Here is a 25,637-nt window from a genome sequence, read left to right as displayed (position 1 = left end):
TGCATCTGGGCTCTGCCATTTGTAGCAAGGCTATGACATTAGGGTTCTCCTGGCTTTCTGTGCCTCTGTTTTCTCACGGCTGAAATACTGCAACTGAGAAACGCCTCGCAGCGTTTGTGGGGTTGGATGACTTAGGTCTAGTTAGTAGCATCCACATCGGTTATTACCGTCTGTTGTTCCGGCTTAAAGCCCACAAGGGCGGGAGCTCTGCCTCCTCTGCTCACACCTGGATCTCGGTACCCAGATGAGCAGCGTGGCACTTAGCAGGCACTAGCAAACAGTTTCTGAGTTCATGGTGAGTGAGCATGGGACCCAAAGGAGACATTTGGAGGGTGGGGCTGATTTGGAATGAACTAAACAGCCGAAAAGATAAAATGAGAAATAATCCAACATCTTGGGGTTGGAAGAAGAGCGAGCTTCAGGAGTGATAGGAAAGTCGGGAGATACCACCAGCTTAGGCCAGAGTTTCTGAGCATAAAGTGCGTCCTACTCTCTAGCTGGGTGCTACATCCATTACAGGGTTCATGGAGGGTGCCTCATGCTGTCAGAGTCATGACAGGATCTACAGGACTACTTCCTTCAGGGCGATTGCACCAGAGAAGGTTTGGCTCAAGCCAATAGGAGCGTGACAGTTCACTTAACTCAAGCCCTGCGAGCCATCCATGCTTGGCACACAAGCTGAGACTTGACAGTCATCCAAACCAGAAGGCCAGACTCAGGTTCGCTGTTGTGAGCACAGCTGTTATCACACTTAGCAGGAGAGGACGGCATGAGACAAGTTGCTAGTGGGGTGCTGAGCGTCTTGGAGAAATGCAGGATGCTAAGAAAAGTGGAGGGAGTTTTGCCTGGGGTCATGGAAGTATCCTGGGCAGACAGATTCTAATACAGACATTTAAAAGCCTGAGCTATCTGGAACACAGACATCAAGACAATGGGGGTCTCAAAATAAGTTAAGGAGAGCAGTCTGGGGCCAGATCCACAAACCCCCACAAGACTCTAACGGACATTGGGTTTCATCCAAGAGCAATGGGATGCCACTGAAGGGCTGGATGCAGAAGAGATACTTGAGAGGATGAAATTTAAGTGGGGGAGATGCTGGCAGAGAGAGCAGGAGAGAATCAGGTGAGAGCTGGGGAGCTAAACTCTCAGGAGGTGAGGAGGGCGTCTGTAGAGATGATAGAGAATGGAGGCTTATATGGCTCTCTGGGAATCACAAGATTCAGGACTGTATGACACACACATGGGTCTGGAACAAGCAACTGGAGAGGCGTTGGTGCAATGACCAGTGTGAGTGCTGTAGGGAGGAGTAAAGGCCTCAGGGGAAAGGCACAAGAAGGTGCTCAGGAGCTGGGACATGTCAGATGTGATGTGCCCTGGAACATCCAATAGTGATGTCTGGTAGGAAAGCTAGCTTAATGATGATGGTTCTGAAATCCAGATGAGGAGAGGGACCTACGGCTATTATATTCCATAGCACCCTGAAGGCATAGTGGTTTTGAAAAGATGCAAGAAGATAAGGTGACATCAAGGACAATTAAGGCAGAGTCTCAGGAAATTAACACACTTTGCGGTTGCCCAGAAGAGATGATGCCATTAGAGACAGAAAAAAAAGATAAAGAAATCAGAGAGGACCCGGACATGGAGAAGAAACAAGGGTCCAGACGCCTTCAGAGAGAACAGAAAGGTCAGCAGATGCTAAGCTATGGAAGTATCAGGTGATGTGCGCTGGGGCTTTTAGTCACATGGAAGTTTTGGGTCCGCACAGGATCTACACAGGATCATCAAAGCAGACAGGGAGTTAGCTCAGTGGGTAAAGTACCTGCCTTACAAGCATGTGGACCTGACTTCAAATTTCTAACACCCATAAATAAAAAAAAAAAAAAAAAAAAAAAACAAACCTGGCCAGCTGCATGTGCCTGTAACCCAGCATTGAGACCAGAAATAGAAGTCTTCCAGGAGCTCACTGGACAGTTGGTCTAGCCTCATCAGTGAACGGAGTGTTCAACCAAAGGCCCCATCACAAGACAAAAACAAGCACACTCACCTGCACTTTCACAAGCATGTATCAAATGCACAAAATGACACACACACAAACACATATGTGCACTCACACCATGGGTGCACCTACACAGACATGAATATACACACGTGAAAGAGACAGAGAGACAGACACAGAGAGACAGACACTCACAGAGAGACAGACACTCAGAGAAACAGACAGACACAGAGGCAGACACAGACAGACACACACACACAGAGACAGACACAGAGAGACAGAGACAGACAGACAGACAGACACACAGAGACAGACAGACACAGATACAGACAGACACACACACATGCGTGCGCGCGCAAACACACAAACACAGGCACACACACGTGCACACGTGAGCGCACACACTGAGACATGTACACACGCAGAGAGCTGACCCCTTGCCCACTGTGCCTCACAGACAGGCTGCTTCCTGTAGAACAGTATCTGTAAATGTCCTCACCCAGCACTGGCTCTCAGGCTTCCCTTTGGTGCCAAAACAGGTCCAGGAAAGTCCACTTTCGTTCCAAATAGGGATGATTAATTGCGCTCCCAGAACACGCCAACTTCTGTGCAAAACTATGCACTGCCAGTTTTGACATCTGTAGTTTGAAAAACCTCACAGTGGGTTATTAGCACAGCGTGGTAGTGGAAATAAATAGTCTGGTCTGTGGAAGAGAAATGGACATGTGTACATGAGAATATATGGAAACACCATGATAAAAACGCCATTCCAATTACTTAGGAAAACCAGATGATCCTATCAACACTGTTCATATAAGCAACCAAAGACGGCGGGGGAGGGAGGAATATACCGATACACTGCTCCTCGGTCAAAGAAAACTGCAAAGGCACTGAAAGTCAACGTGAAAAAGAGCCAGGCTACAAAGAAAGAAGAAAATATGGATAGGTGTTTTTATTTAAAAAAAGACCTTTCCGTGTAGGAGGTTTTATATGCAAAGTGTGTGCGTAAGGAAACATAAGGAGAAATGCTCACGTCAGCTAGTGTGTCTATCTCCAAGATGTATGGCACACTGTAGAATTTATAGACAAGCCCAAAGCTATGAAATCACCCTCCATAGGGATGGCCCCAATTACACACCCAAGCAGAAATATAGTGAAGGAGGCTACAGGGATGAGCCTGGAGCTCCAGGGGAAGATCAGAAGATGGACATATAATTCAGGAGTGATCTGCTTGGAAGTGGTTTCGTAGGGCCATGGGGCTCAGTAAGATTACCTAGGGCGGAGATGAGTAAATGGACTCCAGAGTGCTTGCCCTCACCAACACCTCAAGCCAAGGGAGGAAGCAAGGGAGGAAACCTGAGAACCAGCACAGCAGCCGTGTGAGGAGAGAGAAAGGAAGGTATCATCCTAGCCTGACTCATGAATGCTGTCAGTGCTGTGAGACGCAGGGGCAGGGCGGCGGGCTTCTGCTGGAATCTGGGGGGAAGGGGTAAGAGCCAGACACCAGGGTCTTCAGAGAAAAGAAAAGAAAAGAAAAGAAAAGAAAAGAAAAGAAAAGAAAAGAAAAGAAAAGAAAAGTGGAAACTACATTTAGGAAATGGCCAAGGAAGTTTGTTTTTGAAGAGGCAAAGGATGAGCAAGAACATGTGGTCCAGAGAGTCTGCTTCCAAAGCTGAGATACGGTTAAAGCATGCTGACACACTGACGTGGGGTGATTGGGGGTGGGGTGGAGAAGGGGCTGCATAGGTCATAAGGGAGGGCTTCTACCTAAGTCAGAGGGCTGCAGCTCCTCCTCATCCTGTAGACATGGAGGCAGGAGATGGAAAGAGCATGAAGACCCACTGGAGACCCAGTGGTAGGAAGAAGAAGAAGGAAGAGAAAAAGGAGGAAGAGGAGGAGGAAGAGGAGGAGGAAGAGGAGGAGGAGGAGTGGGAGAAAAAGGAGGGGGAGGAAGAAGAGGAGGATGAGGAAGAGAAGGAGGGGAAGGAAAAAGAGGAGAGGGAAGAAGAGGAGGAGGAGGAAGAGGAGGGGGAGAAAGGAGAGGAGGAGGAAGAGGAGGAGAGGGAGGAAGAGGAGGAAGGGGAGGAGGAGGAAGAGGGGGAGGAAGAGGAGGAGGGATAGGAGGAGGGGGAGGGAGAGTTGGAGTGGGAGGGAGAGGAGGAGGGGGAGGGAGAGTTGGAGGGGGAGGGAGAGTTGGAGGGGAGGGATAGTTGGAGGGGGAGGGAGAGTTGGAGGGGAGGGAGAGTTGGAGGGGAGGGAGAGTTGGAGGGGAGGGATAGTTGGAGGGGGAGGGAGAGGAGGAGGGGGAGGGAGAGTTGGAGGGGGAGGGAGAGTTGGAGGGGAGGGAGAGTTGGAGGGGGAGGGAGAGTTGGAGGGGAGGGAGAGTTGGAGGGGAGGGAGAGTTGGAGGGGGAGGGAGAGTTGGAGGGGGAGGGAGAGTTGGAGGGGAGGGAGAGTTGGAGGGGAGGGAGAGTTGGAGGGGAGGGATAGTTGGAGGGGGAGGGAGAGTTGGAGGGGAGGGAGAGGAGAAAGAGGAGAAAAAGAGGCTGTTTGTGAGTGGTTCTGGGGATAGAGGATGCTCACGAGCATAGACAGGAGTCAGAGACTGTGGGGGAGGGGAGGAGTAAACTCCAGAACTGATTGGATGAAGAATGGACTTGTATCTGGTTTACACCTGCCTGGCATTTTTATTTAATTTTTGTCATTTTTTAAATTATTTATTTTAATAAGATAAAAGTAATACTGGGTTTCACTACACACTGAATGGGGTAAATGACTCAAGGGGACCGGTTGCCTCTGCAGAATTTCTGGGCAGGGATTGTCAGAGGCTCAAGGATGGCTTTAGTGAGGTTGGGTGTATATGTTGTCCAGCCATGTTCAGCTGGCCAGACTTATTCATAGGGTACTTAGCCAGGCGTGTAGAGGAAAGAGAAGGTGGACAAAAGACTTGAGCAGATCTGCTAAGGAGTCAGCAGAGGATGGGGTGAAATCCAAGTGGATTAGGTTGAGAGGTAGGGAGGTTACATGAGCAATGGGTTGTAAAAATTGAAATGAGGGAGATCATGTCAGGCTGTAGCAATAGCTCAGCCAGAGCTTGCCTGAGTTAGATCCTCAGATTCCACGTAGTGAAAAGCCAGGAGAGGCAGTACACACTTCCTGGGCTAGCAAGGCAGAGCCTAACCTACTTAGTGATTTCCAGGCTAGCAAAGGACTGCCATCTCCCAACCATGGTGATGCATGTCTTTAATTCCAGAACTCAGGAGGTAGGCAGAGGCAGGAGGCAGGAGGCAGGAGGCAGGAGGCAGGAGGCAGGAGGCAGGAGGCAGGAGGCAGGAGGCAGGAGGCAGGAGGCAGGAGGCAGGAGGCAGGAGGCAGGAGGCAGGAGGCAGGAGGCAGGAGGCAGGAGGCAGGAGGCAGGAGGCAGGAGGCAGGAGGCAGGAGGCAGAAAGAGAGAGAGAGAGAGAGAGAGAGAGAGAGAGAGAGAGAGAGAGAGAGAGACAGAGACAGAGACAGAGACACAGAGACAGAGAGACAGAAACAGAGACAGAGACAGAAAGGCAAAGGCAGAGAGGCAGAGGCATCTCTGTAAATGTGAGGCCAGCTTGCTCTACATAATGGGTTCCTGGCCATCCAGGGCTGAATTGAGAATTCCTGTCAAAAGAAAAAAAAAAGAAAGAAAGAAAGAAAGAAAAAAGAAAGAAGGAAGCCAAGGAATGACACCCAAACTTATCCGGTTTCTACACTTAAGTACGTGGACATGAATGCATATGGACAGGCACATATGTGCAGATAGAGAGAGGGAGGGACGGAGGGAGGGACGGAGGGAGGAAAGAAGAAGGGGGAGGTAGAGGGGGAGGGGAGGAGGAGGGCAAAGGGGAGAGGGATGTACCAACAGTGTAAAGGACTGAGTAGGTAGGTGGATTTGGTGACAGGACCAAAGTTCCATTGCTCCACAGTAGAAAGTGGAGGCGTGGAGCTGGGGGCTGAAGTGAACCTGGAAGGTCACAGGAATTGGTATGCAAGGGTCTAGATCATGACCATAGGATGGGGGTCCAAGGCGACACGTGTGTGACAGCTGCCACTGACTCCCCCATAACGCAGAACTTGAAGAGCCGAAGCTGAAGTGCCCACCCTGCTTGATCAGCTTAGCTCAGAAGTACTTGATCTGGGAGTGCTGCCCCAAGTGGAAGAAGTTCAAGATGGTGCTCTTCGAGCTGGTGACGGACCCCTTTGCAGAGCTCACCATCACACTGTGCATCGTGGTGAATACCGTCTTCATGGCCATGGAACACTACCCCATGTCCGATGCCTTTGATGCCATGCTCCAAGCCGGCAACATTGTGAGTGATCCGGCCATACCAGTGGCACTGCCCCAGCCATCTCATGGGGACATTGCGTGGGTGGCTCCATGCTTTTACTGGGCAGTATGCTGGTGTGCCACTGAGAGCATAGTGATGGAGCCTAAACACAGGAGGTCAAAGCTGGGGGAGCCAAGCTTAGCTGGAGGGAGATACTTTAATGCCACTTCCCTATCAAAGACAATGTGTGGAGTATGTGTGTGTGTATCTGTGTGTGCATGTATGTGTGCATGTGTATGTGCATGCGTGTGTGTGCATATTTGTGTGTATGTGTGTGTTTATGTGTATGTGTGTATTTATGTGTGTGTGTGTGTACATATGCATGTATGTTCATACATGTCCCATGGTGCCTGAAGACCAAATGACAACCTCATACATATGCCATTCCTCAAGATCTACCCAGTTTTGTTGGTGGTGGTTTTATGTATTTATATATTCTTTAAGAATTTCATGCAGTACATTTTCACCGTGTTCTTCCCCATCCTCCATCCTCTAAACCCCATTGTTTTGGAGACAGAGTCTCACTGAACCTGTGTCTCTATCATCCATTCAGCCAGGCCAGCTGGCCCTTGAGCCCCAGGGATCCTCCTGCCTCCACCTTCCGAGCACTGGTGTTACACCTGGTGTTCCACCAGGCCTGGCTTTTTACAGGGATTGGGAGAATTAAACTCAGGTCCTCCTGCGTTTGTGGCAGTGCTTGGCCAGTTGAGCCATTTCCCTGGTCCCTGGATATGGTTCTCAGTGTGGTCGTTGAAGAGCAGAGGACAGAGCAGGGGACAGGAGGTATGCATAGACATGTATGCCATGCAGCAAACGCATCCAGAAGACTGACCTGTCCTATGTGATATTACTTAGGCAAGCCCAGAGCACTCTCTTCCATTCTCTTCTCTGTCAGAAAGAAGCCCCCACCTGTTTCCAGGCTCTTGTATGGCCTTGATAAAGCCTGGGAGGGCCAAGCCCTGACCCCAGGCCTTTTGCTTTCTCTCTCCCTGCCTCCTTCCCTTGCTGGTTTTTGTTACTTGATGTTTAACCACCTTTTAAAGGTCAGAGTTCTGTCCTGGGTGAAACAACTGAAGACCTTCAATGCAAAAGGGAATCTTAAGAGACCATAGATTGCTCATCTTAGTCACTGCCATTTATTCGTGACTTACTGCCTACTGAGAACTACTCAAGCGTTTACTCCCATTATACCCATTACACAGATGAGGAAATCAAGGCATGAAAAGGGCGCATTGCTTATTCAAGCTTATGTAAGCTAGACGTGGTTGGGCTGGGATTTTTACCTTAGTCTTATCCCGCGCATTTTAGCTGCTGAACCAGACTGACTCTTGTTGACATAATTATATAGTGAAGTTTTTCCTAATGGTTACCACTTACTCTGCACCCACCACCACTAGAATGGAAGGGTAATGCCTCAGCAGGTAAAGCACTTACCATACCCAAGGACTGGAGGGAGTTTAGACCCCAACACCCATGTAAGTGTGAGCAAGTAAGTGTGTTGGCCCACCTGACATTCCAGCACTCAGAAGGCTGACATAGCAGATCTCTAGAGCAAGCTGACTATGGAGTGCAGCTGGATAGGTGAGCTCTGGGTTCAAGTGTAAGGCCCTGCCAAAAGTGTAAGGTACAGAGTTATTGAGGAAGACACTCCATGTCAACCTCTGGTCTCTACATAGACTGATGCACAATCATGCAAACATACAGTGTATACACACACACACACACATGAGAGAGAGAGAGAGAGCCAGAGAGAGAGAGAGAGAGAGACAGAGAGAGAGAGAGAGAAGAAATGGAAACCTGAGTTCTATTGTGTCTTCTCTGAATGTCAATGGCTCAGAAATTCCCATCTACAGTCCCCAAGAACAGACAAAAGGATCTGCTCTTTTCTTCTTCCTCTTCCTCCCCTTCTTCCTTCTCTTCCTCCTCCTCCTCCTCTTTCTCCTCTTCCTTCTCTTCTTTCTCCTCTTCCTCCTCCTCCTTCTCTTCCTCCTCTTCCTTCTCCTACTCTTCCTCCTCCTCTTCCTTCTCTTCCTCCTCCTCTTCCTCCTCCTCCTCTTTCTTCTCCTCTTCCTCCTCTTCCTCCTCCTCTTCCTTCTCTTCCTCCTCCTTTTCTTCCTCCTCTTCCTCCTCCTCTTCCTTCTCTTCCTCCTCCTTCTCTTCCTCCTCCTCTTCCTTCTCCTCCTCCTCCCTCCTCCTCCTCCTCCTCCTCCTCCTCCTCCTCCTCCTCCTCCTCATCTTCTTCTTCTTCTTCTTCTTTTTCTTCTTCTTCTTCTTCTTCTTCTTCTTCTTCTTCTTCTTCTTCTTCTTCTTCTTCTTCTTCTTCTTCTTCTTCTTCGTTAATGTTGTGTTGAGACAGGATTTTGTATATTCAGCCCGGTCTCCTCCCTGAGATCCTCCTGCCTCAGCCTCCTGCAGGCTGAGGTTACAAGCATGTGCCACCACACCCAGTGTGCTTTGCTATCTTGCAAACAAGATTCTTTTCCTGCTGCCCTTGTCTTCACTGTCCCTGGGCAGAGACCTCACAGCAGTGAACGCTTGTCCCCACCCTCAGGTCTTCACCGTGTTTTTTACGATGGAGATGGCCTTCAAGATCATTGCCTTCGACCCCTACTACTACTTCCAGAAGAAGTGGAACATCTTCGACTGTGTCATCGTCACTGTGAGCCTGCTAGAGCTGAGCGCATCCAAGAAGGGCAGCCTGTCTGTGCTCCGCACCTTCCGCTTGGTAATGTCCTCTCTGGCCACTTGACTCAGGGAAGGGAAGCTGACCCCTGGGGAGGACAGACAGTGTGTCTTTGGGGACTCTACCAGCCAGTTTCCCACACCCTTCCTATTCTTGTGGGAGTGAGGCAGGTCATGGTTCTGAAGAGCCTAGAGACTCAGCTGGGTAATTCCAGCTTTTCACTGATACGAAGTGGGGTGGACGCTCTCTTGTGCCTCAGTTTCTTTGTACCAAAAGGGACTTCAGAACAGCGGTCCATTCTCTTATCAAATAGCAGTCCCAGCAATGAAGTCCCAACAGCCGACATTTTCTGAAGACGTGACTAAGCCATAGTACTAGACTCTTGATACAATAAGAATCATTTTATGCCCCCAACTCTGAGAGACTATTGCTTTTAAGGTCCCCAGGATGAGCAAAACAGAGACATACCATCATTAAGTAATGAACTCAGTGTCTCACGGCTGCCAGGACAGTGAGCTAGTGTCTGACCTGGACCTCAAATCCACGTTGTCTGACTGCTGAGTCTCAGCTCCATCCCAGCCTCAAAAAGGCCTTCTCTTGTTTCTTGGTTGCCCAATTCAGAGCCCAATACTGCACCCCCCAAAAGCCTGTCTCCTCTTAGCCTCAGCACAGGTGCTTCTCCAAACTCAGCTCCAGGGCGCCCTCTACTGGACGCATTCCTCCACTCAATCACTGGTCTCCTCCATGTCTGGCCCTCCGCTCCACATAACTGCTTCTGTCAGGCAAACCTGTAAGGGTTCTAGGAAGAGTCTGAGGTCACTGATGTCCTCAAGTCCCCAAGCCATCTGGAGGATTCTTGGCGTTTCACTGACTCCTAGAAGCCAGCAAGAGACAAATTTGAAGAACTGGGGTGACCAGTCCCAGGATATGTCATAACATAACAGAAATGACTGAAACTTGGCGTGTTTGTTAACAACTAGAGCCAGTGCACACTGTGTCGTTTGGAGGCTCTACCAGGTCTCCCGTGTTCTCGTGAGAGGGAGGCAGGGGAGGGCCCCCTGCCACCTAATTTCCAGCATCCCCCAATCTCGTGGGCGGCTCTCTTGCATGTTCCCCAGCCTGGTGAGATTCCATGCTCTATCAACTACATTGTCAACAAAAGCCCCCAGCCCCTTCCCTGTGCCCTGCAGTCAGAGCTGGCCCTGAACGGTGTGCATTCCTGGGTGAAAACACACAGCCGAGATGAGCAGTTGTGTGGTTCTAGTGACGGGTAGGTTAGCCTTCAAAACTGCTTTCAGTCAAGCACAGCGTAACATAGAGTACCTCCCTGTAAGCACTCCCCAAACCAACACAGTTTCTACTCTCATAACCACCTTCAACTGGCAAGGGCCTTTTGTCACAAATAGCTCCCCTGTGGAGTCTCCTTGTCTGAGAATAAACCTTGAAGTCCTTATGGTGGTTGTGAGGCTCCATCAAGCCCCACCCCTTTTTTCCCAGCAACCTTTTCCCAGCCACAGGCCTGGCCACCCATCCTCTGCCTCAGACACTTGTTCCTCTCTTCACCTGGTTCGGCTGGTCCTGGGCCTTCTGGGATGACTCATCCCCTCTTCACAGAGGGCCTCCCACACTCCAGTATCTGAACCTGGCTTCGCTCTTCAAACCAAGTCGCTCTTCTGAGATTCTATATAATGCCGTACCCTGACAGTCCATAGGGCTAAAGCCAGGGTTGTCCTTCCTGCCATCCTACCACAGACACTAAGCACAAGCCATGTATAAGAAGAGACTCAATAAAAATGTATGGATTGGTTGGGGAAAAGAAGAAAAGAAAGGAGAAGAAAAAAAAAGATAGGAAATTCCATGTAACTCTTTTTGCCCTTCCGCAAATGCCACCACCCATCTTGACATGATTTAAGGTGCACTCTGCCAATCTATCATTGTACCAGTACCACGCTGTCTTAAATACTGCAGCTTGGAACATGTCTGTGTTTATAAACCCAGTCGCCCACTGTGGTGGTTTGCCTTCTTCGACAATTTGACTGGATTTAGAATCACCAAGGAGATACACTTCTGAGTGTGTGTGAGGGTGCTTCAAGGAGGTTTCACTGGGAAGAGAGCGCTCGCCCTGCCTGTGCGTGGAGGGTGGAGGACGGGGCAGACAATAAAAAGAGGGAAGGAAGCTGAGGCACAGGCGCCCTCCCCTACCCCACAGCTGAGGATGCTGATGTCACTGCCACTGTGCCTTCCCAGCATAATGGACCGTGTTCCCTAAACAATCTCAAGATTCTTCCTGTTAGGTATTTGATTACAGCCATGAGAAAAGTAGCTGATACACCCACCTGGTTTTACTCTAAGAATATCCTGGCCCCTGCACTTCCGTTACGACTGGAGAAACCTGCTATACTCACAGCAACACAGACACAAACTCTTGAGTCTTCTCTTTATTCAGACTGCAAGAATCTAGCAGTCAATTTAGGAAGGGATGTAAACTGTACATTACATAATCCTCTGACCTACAAGAGACAGCACCCTCTCTGCCTAACTCAGTCCCTCGACTTTTATAATTTTTCCATCCTTTTCTCTGCACAGATCTCACATATTTTGACATAGTCTTTGCTAATTTTAGCCAGCATTTTGACAGTCAATATTTTTGCCCCCAGAAGTCCCCTTTCTTTATTCTGATGACTCATCCATGGAGTCTTTTAAATTTTTCACTGTGATCATATCATGTGCAAACAATACATTTTGTTTTTCTTTTCTAACCTCCACACTGATTCTAACTATGTGACCACACTGGCTGGGACATCTAGTACCCTGCTAAAAAGAAGTCTTAATAACAGCCTCGTTTTCTTTGCTGCTAAGACATACTTTCAGGATTTCAACAAGTCTGACATTTTTACACAATTTTCTTTAATGAAAAACTTATCATGAATAGGTCTTTAATTTTACCAGACTATTGTTCTGCATGTAAGATAATCATATTAATAATTAACAATGATGCATTGCATGTTTGAAAGCGGCCCAAGGGAGAATTCTCAGTGTTGTCACCAGAAAGAAATGGTGAACACTGAAGACAGCATGCATGCTAATACTAATTACCCTAATTTGATCTTTACACATATGGACACAAACAGAAACATCACCTCCTGTCCTAAATGCATCACTTTTTTATGTCAATCAAAAACCAAAAACACTAGGCTTATTCTACCCCTAAAAGAAAAAGGAAATCACATTAAGAGAACCATATAAGGGCTGGAGAGATGACCCAATGGTTAAAAACATATGCTGCTGTTGCAGAGGACCCAAGTTCAGTTCTCAGTACCTCCCTCAGGTGGTTCACAACCCACTGTAACTCCCGCTCCAGTGGATCCTACTCCCTCTTCTGGCCTTCACTGACAACTGCACCCACATGCCTATACCTACACACACACACACACACACACACACACACACACACATTCACATTATTAAAAAACAAAATTGAGTTCCTATTGCTGAATCTTCACATTCATAGAGTAGACCCAACATGTTTGTGGTGCATTTTCAATAAAATGAATAAGTTTAATAAGTTTAAATAAACAAAAAGGGTCAATTTGCTAATAATCTTTAAAGTTTTTGCATCCATTTCGTTGAGTCAGCTTGTAGGTTTTTAAATTTTACATAATCCTTCCCAGGTTTTAGTATCAAGTATATGCAAAAGCTGAGAAATATTCCTTTTTTAAAATGCAGAATCTCCATGTGATTTTGAAATTATTTGTTCCTTGGGAGTGTGGTAGAACTCATAGGGAGGCCATCTTAGTGATGATTCTCCTGAGGTTCTGAAATGAGTCGGACTTCATTTCTCAAGCTGGCGTTTCATAAATTGTTTTGTCTTAGATTGGACTGTCCTTATTCTAGGTGTTCAGCGTTCCTGATGTTGTGGGAGCCTTCTTCTCTTTTGTTAAGGATCTATGTCACCTGTGTCTGTGCCACCCCGTTCCTGGGGATGGCGGCTCTCTGTGCTGTCCCGTTCCTGGGGATGATGGCTCTCATTAGTTTTCATCAGTTTTGTCGAGAGCCATCGATTTAATTCTCTTCTTCAAAGAAGCAGCTCGCAGCTCGCTGGTTCTCACCACATCATTGATGTTTTCCGATTTCAATTAATCGTGCATCTTATCGTAATTACATTTCCCTTCCTGCTTATTCTGTTCTTTCCTAGCTTTTTAAACATACCATTTTTGGTCTATTTTTTTTCTTATATAATTCATGTAAGACTTCTATTTCCTTTTAAGAATGGCTTTAATCTGTCAGATTTTCCTTGTTTGATTCTAAAGGTTTCCTAACTTTAACTTTGATTCATCCTTGGACTCCAAGGTTAATTAACAAGGGATTTCTAGCTTGTGCGGCTGGGTCCCAGCTCTACTGTATTCAAATTAAACAATGTATGTTATAGATTTTAAGGCCTTTATGTTTTACTCATCATTTCTCCATGGCTCGGTATATCAGAAATATTCCCACACACTTAACTATGTTGTGTCTGCTGCATTTGTGGGTTGCAGTGCTGCCTCTGTGCTGTGGGTAGAGGGACTTAAAGAGACGCTGCAGTTTACACTACCCTGGCTTACTGTTGTCTACTGCTTGTTACAGTAATTACCGAGAAAGTGGTGCTTAAAAATATCTCTGCTATGATTATGGTGTATCTGTTGCTCGAGTGGTTCTGTCTTGAGGCTGGATTATCAAGTGCACACCTATTTGAAGTTTTATGCCTTCCTGGTAAAGTCAAACTTTTATTATTGAGAATAACCTTCTTTGTGTTTTAGAAATGTTTCTACCTTCCTTTTTTTTTTTTAAAAAAAAAAAAAAGGTGTACTTTTCTTGGCAATAATTAGAGAGACTACTTTCTTCTGGTTTGGAGTTTGCAGAGTATATTTGTATCTGTGCTTCAACTTGCAGCCTTTAAGTGTCTTTTGCAAATCATGTGCAGTCAGATTCGGGTCCTTACCCAGCTCTGGCAATCCAATCTTTACGCTTTAGCCAAGGCACTTAGCTCACCCATTCCAATGTAAATACAGACGTATTCGGATATCTATGATTAACATGATCTACCACTCGCCTTTCTTTCCCCTTTTCTCTTTCCTCCCTTCCCCTCCCCCACCCCTTTACTGATTTAGAAACCAAATATTCTGCTTTCATTCTCTGAATAGTTAACTTATAAATCACAGCACCAATATATATATAGTTAGCTTAATCAAAATCAATACTTGGCAAAACTGTGTACTTTCTCCCAGAAAAGCATTTTATAACAATTATCTGTTTCCAGTTTAACGATCATATCGAGCATTTTAATTTTATGTCCTTTTATAAGTTGGAGGCTATACTCAGCGATAGAGTTCTTTTATAACATGCACAAGGACCTGGACTCTACCCCAAGCCCCTTTAAAATATATACCAGTGAGTAGAGAATTGGAAACCTCAGTAGCTAGCTCCAGTGAAGTTCTGTTCCTCACCAATATTAACAGGCAATGCAAGTCCCATGGCTTTGGCTGGGCTCCTGCAGAAGGGACCTTGCTGCTCCAGGGGATGGCCTTGCAGCCTTCAGAGTGTGCCTCCCACTTATGAAAAAGTGGGCAGCAGGGCTTTCTAAGTCTGGAAGTCTTTTCCACTCGGAGTTCCTGGTTTACTATGCAGTATTATTCCGTCACACATAACTGGCTGTGGGTCTGTGTCAAGGCACAAGCTCCAAGATCATTCTCTGTCCTGATTCTCAATTCTTCCCTTTCCTGCCCCGGGCCTTTCTTTTTCAAGAGTAATACTGCTGAGTCATCACTAGTGCGGTTGGTCGTGATGAAGTACTTCTTTTCCTTAGAAAATAGAACTCACTTTCACTTCCCAGAGATGTGATCTCATTGCCTCTTGTTGGTTATTAGAAGCAGCATGCTTTCCGAAATCTTCAAGGAACTAAACTTCTGGATTGTATTCCCTTTTATTTCTTATAAATTAGTGAGATATTTCTGAAGCATGTGCCTGTCTTGGAATGTTGTGACAAACACAGTCAATCAGAAACTGATACTTAAATACAAGATGTTTCTTTTTCGTTTGGATTTTGAGACAGAGTCTTCTGTAGGGCAGGTTTCCAGTTTGTTCGACAGTTGAAAATGATGCAGAACTTCTGATCCTCTGTCCCCCACCACCCAAGGGCTAGGATTATGGGTATGTTCTACCACACCTGGTTTATGGGATACTGGGGAATCAAGCCCAGTATTTCAAGCATGCTAAGCAAGTAAAAGAAAAAAGAGAGAGAGGAAAGGAGGAGAGGGGAAAGAAAATGTTATAAAGAGAGAGCAAGAAGAAATATGAAAATAGAGAGAAATATAGAGAATAGAGAGAGGGAGGACAGAAAGGAAGTTTAAGGAGAGACAGAGAGAGAGAGAGAGAGAGAGAGAGAGAGAGAGAGAGAGAGAGAGAGAGATTGGCTTCTAGTCAGTTCCAGTCGAATAAATACCACTGCTGCTCTCACGCCTGTTTCCCTCAGAGTAAAGTGTTTATATTAATTCTGAGATTGATTAATTAAAGAAGTGGTATATTAACAACAGATGAATATTCAACACCTACCAAGAATAATTGTTTATAAATGATTGCATGAGTCTGTGAAGAGCTTCCTTGCTCACACTGCTACAGCTAGACAAAGACTGCAGAGGATGATTAGCTGAGGGACAAAGGGAACGGCTGTGAGGAGTGTGGACACAGGGCACTGCTGGTCTCCTCTGCCCACTCGGGCATCAGTAGGAGCCAGCAGTAGACAGACTCCCTAATGTGTGCTGACTGACTGACTGACCTAATGTATGCTGACTGACTGGCTGAATGTGGAACACAAGTGGGAAGGTCCTGGTTGTTGTTTATTTTGTCTTTTATAAAGACAAAAAGTAATACACGATGACTCCATTCATGTCCTAGATTGAGGAGTACATGTGGTTCGCTTCTAAACTTACAGGAGATTAATGATGACAACCACCAATCTCACCAAGGAGATTCTAATGGTAACATCTAACCATCCTACCTCACCTAAGGAAACCACAAATTTCCTTAGTGAAGTCCAATAAGGCAAGTGTAGCCGCCTAACACACACACACACACACACACACACACACACACACACACACACACACACAGAGAGAGAGCGAGAGAGAGAACATAGATGATAGATAGATAAATAGATAGATAGAACATAGATAGATAGACTGATAGATACATAGATACATAGATAGATACATAGATAGATAGAAGATAGACTGATAGAACAAACATAGATAGATAGACAGCCAGACAGATTGTTTATAGATAGAGAGATAACTGATAGACAGATACATAGATATAGGGGTATGCATGTGTGTGCACATGTGTCTGCATGCATATGTACATATCAAGTGCACTACCCTTGGAGTCCAGAAGAGGGCACTAGATTCCCAGAGCTGGAGTTTCAAGCAGTATGAGCCATCCATTATGGCTGCTGGAAGCCAAACCCTGGTCTCCCACAAAGCAGTCTGATCTCTTAACTGCTGAGCCATCTCTCCAGCGTGCCATTTGCTCTTTTGACGACAGTCATTCTGACTAGGGTAGGCTACCTGATACTTTGCTCAGGTTCTGATAAGCATATCCCTGTGTCCCTCACTGTCCCTCAAGGCTCTGCAGTGAGGTGAGTGGCTGCTATGCAGGGTCAGGACCCTATCCCTCCTGCCCATTTCCATCTGTTCAAAGCTTACTGAGACTAAAGACTTCTGTTTAGAGAAGTCTGCATCCTCTGTGGAAAGTCTGCGGTTCCATCTTCTCTCATGTTTGCCAGCTGCTTCTGTCCAGTTCAGGTCCTTAAATCTCCATCTCCACTATGAAGAGAGTGCTTTCCAGATCAGGCTTAAGGTGAGTATGGCTCCTCCTCACACAGACAAGCTCACAGACACAGTATGGGCATTGCACCTGCTGTCTCAGGGTTTGTCCCTGCTTTGTGGATGATAGAATGGCTACCATCCTTCATGTTCAGCTCCAGGTCCCAACACCTAGGCCTGCATGTGTCTCCTAGCCGGTGTCCCATCCACACACATTGACTGGCTTGCGGACACTGGAGTCTGCATATTTCTTTCTGGAGAACTAGAGGATCACACAAATGTATTTTTGAGTGTTTAAGCCTCTTTGTGCATGGCACTTCTCCCTTGTTGTAAACCTCATTAAAGGTTAAGTCTTTATCCTATCTCAGTTGCTAACTATTGACTACACAAGAGAAGGGGTCCACTACCTTTCTCCACATACCCCAAAGACTAGTTAGGTACCATGCCAGGCATGTCTGGACTTCAGTAAGGCAAGGGAATTGGGTTGTCAGTCCCAGTGTGCTTTCTGGATCTATGAAATCACACTTGGTGTTTCAAGGTATGTGGCGACAACAGATGCTGTCAACTGTCCCAAGATACAAAATGCCCTAAAAAAAAGAAAAAAGTTAACCACTGTGTGTCTGTGGCAGGGGACTGTGCCCTAGGCAAAGGAAGCTATCCTCTCACCAGGTCAGGAGTGAGGCTGTTCTTATTATGAGTTCCAGTTTCAGCTAAACTCACATCAGAGGGCAGCCCTGTGTCCAGGAAGGATCCAGTCTATGGCTAGCCTCCCTAGGTCTCTAGATCTGCTAGTTGGTGGAGTACTTTCAACTTAGGGACCACTGGAAGGTGATCATAGCTCGGGATGATTTGTAAAAAGAAAAGTCTTTGAAAACAGCCTCCTGGTGCTTGTCCCACAAGCTTGGCTTCCAGTCAAGACTCCAGTTATGAGATCATGGGAAGAGTAACCAGGACCTGAGACAGTGTCTGTTTTTCCACAGCTTCGGGTCTTCAAGCTAGCCAAGTCCTGGCCCACCCTGAACATACTTATCAAGATCATTGGGAATTCCGTGGGGGCCCTGGGCAACCTGACCTTCATCCTGGCCATCATCGTCTTTATCTTCGCCCTGGTTGGAAAGCAGCTTCTCTCGGAGAGCTATGGGTGCCAAAATGATGGCACCTCCTTGTGGAATGGTGAGAGACTCCGCTGGCACATGTGTGACTTCTTCCATTCCTTCCTCGTCGTCTTCCGGATCCTCTGTGGAGAGTGGATCGAGAACATGTGGGTCTGCATGGAGGTCAGCCAGAAATACATCTGCCTCATCCTCTTCTTGACTGTGATGGTGCTGGGTAACCTGGTGGTGAGTAGTGACCCCTCACAGGTGAATTGCAGCCTGGGGAGGCAGCCCAGTCAGTGAAGTGTCTGCTATATGAGCATGAAGCTCTTGAGTTCAATCCCACCCCCCCAAAAACATGTTTAAAAGAAAAAGCCAGGCATGGTGGCGCCCTCTTGTAACCCTGTGTGAGAGAAGCAGAGACAGATGGATCTCTGAGACCTGGGGACCACCCAGCCTCTGTTTAGTGAGTTCCAAGCAAACAAGAGGCCCTGTCTCAAAAACAAGCTGGACTGCTAGTGAGGAATACCAGCAAGGGTTGTCCTCAGGCTCCCACTCACACATACAGGCACCCACTCACACATACAGGCACCCACTCACACATACAGGCACCCACTCACACATACAGGCACGTAGTCACACATACAGGCACACACACATACAGACACACTCTCACACATACAGACACATAGTCACACACAGACACACTCTCACACATACAGACACATAGTCACACACAGACACACTCTCACACACACAGACACATAGTCACACACAGACACACTCTCACACATACAGGTACACACATACAGACACACACTCAAACACAGACACATAGTCACACATACAGACACACAGACACACACTTAAACATACAGGCACATTCTCACACAGACAGGTACACACTCACACAGACAGGCACACACACAGACACACACAGGCACACACACAGGAACACTCACACATACATACACATTCTCACATATAGGCACACACTTGCACATACAGTCACACACACAGACAGGCAAACACACATACATACAGGCACATTCTCACACATATAGACACACACAGAGACAGACACACACTCAAACACAGACACATAATCACACATACAGACACAAACATGCAGACACATTCTCACACATACAGGCACACACACACACAGACAGGCACACACACATACAGCCTCACATTCACACAGACAGGCACACACTCACACATACAGGCACACTCTCACATACTCAGGCACACACACATACAGCCACACATTCACACATACAGGCACACTCACACAGACAGGCACACACACACAGACAGGCACACACACACAGACAGGCACACTCACACAGACAGGCACACACTCACACATACATACAGGCACATTCTCACACATACAGACACACACTCACATATACAGGCATACACACAAACAGACACACACTCACATATACAGGCATACACACAAACAGACACACACTCACATATACAGACACACACTCACACATACACACATACAGTCTTGAATTGTTGGCGTGCCTTCAAACATATCAAAGCCATGTGGGCAATACAGTGGGAAGTGTGCGCGCTTCCATGCAGCCTGGCTTGACAGGAGCGAGCTTAAAGACAGGGTAGGAAACTTCCAGTCCAGCATTCTCTAACTGAGGGAATCAGGACCAGAGAGTGACTTTCCCAAGCCTTAATTTGCTTAAAGCCAAGAAAGAGGTGCTTGGTGTGGGCAGGACTAAGTTACGGGGTGTGGCAAGTGCAGGGACTCAATGAGCCGAAGCAGCTCATGGGCAAGGGAAGTTTCTCACCTGGTCTGGGTGCTCCAATGGTTTTCTTCAAGAGAGTAAAAAGCACTCTCAGCTTGAACCTAGATGGGGAGTCAAGCTGGATGGTACCCAGCTGGTTACATTATTTCAATCTGCTCCCAGGTTCTGGGGGGATGGACCTCTGGAGAAGTAATTAGTCCCACACCAGCTTTCCACCCCAGCTAGACCCCATCTCCACCCCCTCTGCCTGTGAGTGTCTGTGCCTCCCTCTACTGATCTTCCAAGAGCCCCTTTCTTAAGCGCTGAGGACTCCAGAAGTCAATCAGCTTGTATCTGTGGTGAAGTGGGAGGATGGGAGGACGCTCAGCTGAGAGAATAAAAACACAGTAGGGCACTTATCTGTCTCCCACCCTGGTTCCTGGGGCACAAATGCCTTCTTCTGATCCTTAATGGCAGACCCTCAAGCCCACCATCCCTCCAAATGTTCCTCTGCCTCCAGGATGATCCCCCCACTTTGAGGTGTGTGCTTAGAAGGGTTAGATTTGAGATTGGGGTCTGCATGGGTAGACATGCGGGTCCCAAGACAGCCCCAAAGCTCTCTCCAGCTGTGCCCAGGGTATCCATTCTTCTAAGACTCCAGTCTTTCCTGTGGGCAGGGACAGCTCAGGCAATAGTAGGCCAGAGAGATCAAGACTATGCCAGACTATGAAGATGCTGGAGAACCTGTGATGGTCGATATTGGTTGTCAACGTGGTGGCATTTAGAACAACCTAGGATACACACCTCTGGGTGTGCCTGTGTGGACATTTGCAGAGAGGTTTAACTGAGGAGGGAAGAGCCTTCTGAATGTGGGTGACAGCTTCCCACGTGCTAGGGTTCTGCACTGGATGAAAAGGTGGAAGGTCAAGCAGAGCATCCATCTCTCTGTTTCCCAGCTGCCCGTGCAAAGTGATGGATGTGTCTTCCCTTCCATGCCTCTTCTCAGGTGCTCAACCTTTTCATCGCTTTACTGCTGAACTCCTTCAGTGCGGACAATCTCACAGCCCCAGAGGATGACGGGGAGGTGAACAACTTGCAGTTAGCACTGGCCAGGATTCAGGTATTTGGCCATCAGGCCAGTCGGGCCATTGTCAGTTACGTCAGCAGCCACTGCCGGCTCCGTTGGCCCAAGATGGAGCCCCAGCTGGGGGTGAAACCCCCACTCACGAGCTCCAAAGCCGAGAACCATGTTGCTGCTGATGCTGTCAACGCTACAGTGGGGAACCCAGCAAAGCCAGCTCTCAGTGGCTCCAAGGAAAACCACGGGGACTTCATCACTGATCCTAACGTGTGGGTCTCTGTGCCCATTGCTGAGGGGGAATCTGACCTTGAAGAGATCGAGGAAGACGTGGAGCAGGCTTCTCAGAGCTCCTGGCAGGAAGAGAGCCCCAAAGAACAGGTAAGAAGTCTCTTCAGAGGACAGATGGCTATGGGAAGTGGGAGGAGCAGAGAGTGGCTCTAGGCAGAAGAGAGAACTTTTGGTAAGCAGGCTGCTTTCACTACTTTTCTCAATGATGTGACTGCATACCTGATAGAAGCAACTCAAAGGGGGAAGGACGGCTTGGCTCATGGTTTGAAGGCTCATCGGTCCTTCATGGTGAGAACAACGTAGACACACTGGAGCCCAGTCAGGGAACAGAGAGATGAATTCTGGTGCTAAGCTCACGTTCTCCTCATTATTCAGTACAGGACACAGAGGTGTGTTTCCATGGGGACTCTAAATATGACCAAGTAGATTAGCACCAGAGAGGTTTTCCAAACCCAGAGTGTCAGAGCTGTAAGCTCCTGGCAAGGCAGGCTTAGGCAACCAGGCCAAGTAGAAGTTGAAGGAAGCCATGTCCGGCATTCCAGGGTAGGCACTCACCTCAGCAAAGCCTAGAAGAAAGAGTCAAGTCCTGAGGAGGCAAGCGAGCTGCAGACCACTCCGAGGTACTTGCCATTACGTTCTCATTCCCACAGATTCCTCTGATTCCACAGTCCAGGGTTTTACATGAACAGCTAAGGGTGTGTCTCCAGTACCAGGAGGCCTCCAGAAAGCAGGCTCACCTCATCTCTGCCAGAACAGGAAAAGTCCTTGTCATTCTCTGACATCTTTATAGGCTTTTTTTTTCCCAGACAAAAGACCTCGGAAGAAAATGACATTCCCTTCAGAACCAAAGAACTGAAGGCAGCCTGGAGCCTTCTGATAACGAGTCTTTCTCAATACCTTGCACAGGTTCCTAGTGCTTTGAGCTGGTACATCAGTCCTCATGAACCTTGGTGACTCAGGGCATCCATTGTGCTCAATGGGTGGGTACATGGATACAGAACGGTCCCTAGAGACACTCAGGGCTGCTGGCCAGGCCATAAATCTACGCCTTGTATCCATGGCTCTCCCAACTGTCTTGCTCCCCTACAGCTGTCATTTGTACACCAGCAGCTGCTCCTATCAACTATCATTCTCTAGATTCCTTTGTCTGAGTGACAGCTGAGGCCAGAGTGTCACCTCCCGGGAGTAAAGAACATGAACTCTCTGATAGCTGTCTGCAGCTCAGGGGCATGTTCGGTTACTTTGAGGTGTTTGAGGTAGGGAGTGCTCAAATGACTTTAGTCTGTGACCAGTTTGACTTCTGGCAAGGTTCAAGGTTCAGAGGGCCATGGCTACCATCTGTGGAGCCAAATCTCCTGCAATGTATTATATAAGCGTTTATATATTTAGTGATCAGAAGAACCACATGAAGTAAATCTCACCTTCTTGGTGTTGCAGAGGGAACAAAAAAGATCAGAGAGATTACATAGATTTCTTAAGGTCACATACCTGCAAATGGAGCCAGGAGCTGTATACAGACTTATATACCCCGATGCCTAATTCACGCCGATGTACATATGCATGTAAGGTGCATGTGTGAAGAAGACCTTAGCTCTGGAGGCCTGTCACATGCAAAAGTTCTTCTATTCATAAGTGGTCAACTGGAATTGACTCAGTTACCTAGATGGGTCCTCTCTTGTCAGCAGGAGCAGCTGCCACAGGTCCCAAAGTGTGAAGACCACCAGGCAACCCAAAGCCCAGCCTCCAGGATGTCCTCTGAGGACCTGGCTCCATACCTGGGGGAGAGATGGAAGAGGGAGGATAACCCTCAGGTCCCTGCTGAGGTAGGTATGTGAGCTTCCTAGAGAGATCCTACAGCTGGACAGATGCTGTCAGGAGGGTTGGTACTGTAGGACAGTGCGAACTGGACAAGGCTGCACCCAACTGCAGGACCATCTGCCAACCTCTGCTGAATCACACCATGCTACATCACTGAACCTCATCCTTAGCTAGTTATAAGGATGGGAAAAGAGTGTGGATCCCCCAGGCTATAGGACCTGAACCAGCTCCTACTCTCTAAGCCTCTATGTCTTCATCTATAGGACTATGTGGCAGTGCTTATATAGAGTGTGTGCAGTGCCTATATAGAAATGTGCATAGTGCCTATACAGGTCTGTGCGGGATGCCTATATAGAACTGTGCAGCTATGGACTATCTAGGACTGCGTGCAGTGCCTTTTTGGTAAGGTTATTTGGAAGCCTAGATGAGAAGCCGCTCGTCAAATGTTCAGTTCCTGTCTGAAATGGAGTACGTGCCCAGAAAATGACAGCCAAGAAAGAGGGGACAAAAGACCGTGAACAAAGAGAGTCAGGTAATCTTCCAGAGACAACAGTGAGAGTGGAGGTGTCCCCTGGGCGGGGGAGAGTCTTCCCAGGGATGCCCCCCTCCGTCTTTTGTCCACATCATTCTCTCTCGCCAAAAGCAGCCTGGGGTGGAGGGAGACTGTCTACAGGTGCACAGCGAACTGACAGCCTCACAAAAACCGAGCAGGGAGAACACTCAGCTGCAGGATGCTGGGGCGAGGTAAAAATAAACCATGGTGTCACTTACAAATCCTGGGGGAGTCTCTCTGCAAAGAGATGCCTGTTAAGAGTCAGCGTCTTGGGGCAAGGAAAATGGTTCAGTCAGTGAAGTGCTTGGTGGGCTTGCACAGGGACCTGACTTTGTACCCCCAGCACCCAAGTAAAAAGCTGGGCATAGTAGTGTACCCCTATGATCCCAGTGCTGTGGGTAGAAGGGCAGAGACGAGGGGATCCTTGGTGGTCAGTGGCCAGTTAATAGGCAATCTAGCCAAGTCCAGTTCCATGTTCCAAGTCCGAGCTCCACACTCAGTGGGAGACCCTGCCTTTTGTGGAGAGCGACTAAGGGAGGCATCTAACTCTAGCCTCAAGCATTCACCCACACGTGCATGTGAGTGCACATGCACTGTCACACAGTCACTCGCACACGCGACGTGCACGTATACGTGCACGCGTGCACACAGGCTCCAGATATTTAGTACTCTTGCTGCCACTGTTAAGAAACTCAGGGCTTTAACTTGACACCTCGGCCCCAAGTGCAGCTGTGTGACGGCCACTGGACTTGGCCGAGATAAGACGAACACAGTTCACCCACACGCACACGACTTATCAAGCCCTTCAGTGTGAAGAATGTCAGCTCCTGGCTTTGAGCCCAGGCAAGGCTGACCGCAGCAAACTAAGATAACAGAGTGGACTAGGATGCAGTTTGGGTGGGGGTTGTGACATTCCGCATGTGGGTGTCCTGTCCCTTCTAAGTTATTCGATGGACACCCCCTGACCAGCCTTCCCTACTCTCCTCTTTCCGTACATAACTCCTGAGCGTAGGTTTTAATTTTGTTTTTGTTTTCTTAGCCATGACCCTGGCCAGGCAGGGAGGGGCCTGTCGGTGACAGATGGGGTCCCTCCCTGCCATTTGGCTCCATTAGCCAAGCGATCAGGTTCACTAATACTGGCTCCTAATTGAATTCGTCTGGAGACATTACAGGCCAGCGCTGCTGGGAGGATGGCAGCCCCCCCCACCCCCGGCAACACAGCTCCCCCCGATTAAATATTCAAGTGCATTGAAAGCTGAGCCTCTTTATGGGTGTAATTATGGTGTCTCGGGCCATTGCCAGCTCTCCATCATGGCCCGGAGATTTGCATCCTGGCTCGGCCAAGCCACAGGGTTCCACAGGGAGCATCCATGTCCTGGCCTTAGATGTTGAGTCTCAAACACACAAAGATGCCAGAGCAGCAGACAGCTGAGCCTGAGTCAGTCCTGTAGGGGCTCACCTGCCCTCCAGGGATCCCAGCCCAACCAGACAGGCAGCGACCATGTACAGAAGTGCCAGGTTCTTCAAAGAGCCATGTTCACTGCCCCAGCCTCTGCCCTGCAGGGAGTGGATGACACAAGCTCCTCCGAGGGCAGCACGGTGGACTGCCCGGACCCAGAGGAGATCCTGAGGAAGATCCCTGAGCTGGCGGATGAGCTGGACGAACCCGATGACTGTTTCACAGAAGGTACAAGAGTCATGGACCTCTTCATGCTCATGTTAACCAGGGTCAGCACCCCACCCAACACTTACCTAAGCACCTCTGTGTCCAGAGCCATGACCTGGCATCCACAGGGATAAAAAAAAAAAAAAAAAAAAAAAAAAGGCTCAAGACAGCTGGGACATCTGTGTCAGAGCACATTGTGCCCTCCTCCCTCCTCACCCTCAGGAACACCTTGTGAGATTATAAACTCTTGAGTGTGAAAGGGGGAAATGATGCTATACTGGTGTCACTGTGAACTGGTTGGGGATGTGAAGGTGCCCCAGAAAGGGCCATGGGTGTCTGCTCCCTTAAATCTTTGGTGACATTCTATAAAGTGGGTCTATACTGAGACACTTTCCCCTATAGTATTTATAAAACTGAGACACCTTACATTCTCCATAAACACTCACAGGATGGATAAACAGACACATACTTCCTACTGAGAAGGTGACTGT

At 48.0% G+C, this 25,637-nt stretch overlaps 1 protein-coding gene across 4 annotated transcripts in view; it reads left to right on the top strand.

Moving 5' to 3' along the window:
• The window catches only part of Scn10a (sodium voltage-gated channel alpha subunit 10), a 79,763-nt gene that overhangs the window by 33,432 nt on the left and 20,694 nt on the right, over positions 1-25,637 (top strand). For 3 of the 4 annotated variants that reach the window (XM_034484075.2, XM_034484073.2, XM_034484074.2), the window contains 6 exons: positions 6,097-6,335; positions 8,905-9,078; positions 17,873-18,232; positions 20,747-21,199; positions 22,792-22,932; positions 25,044-25,167. In XM_034484075.2, coding sequence (XP_034339966.1) covers positions 6,097-6,335; positions 8,905-9,078; positions 17,873-18,232; positions 20,747-21,199; positions 22,792-22,932; positions 25,044-25,167 — 1,491 coding nt within the window. The remainder of the gene's footprint in view (positions 1-6,096; positions 6,336-8,904; positions 9,079-17,872; positions 18,233-20,746; positions 21,200-22,791; positions 22,933-25,043; positions 25,168-25,637) is intronic. The other variant, XM_034484072.2, reaches the window with a different exon arrangement.

This window comes from Arvicanthis niloticus, chromosome 21, assembly GCF_011762505.2.
Source record: "Arvicanthis niloticus isolate mArvNil1 chromosome 21, mArvNil1.pat.X, whole genome shotgun sequence".
NCBI classification, from domain to species: Eukaryota; Metazoa; Chordata; class Mammalia; order Rodentia; family Muridae; genus Arvicanthis; species Arvicanthis niloticus.
Note: the sequence above shows the minus strand (reverse complement) of the source record. Positions and strands in the feature narration are given on the sequence as shown.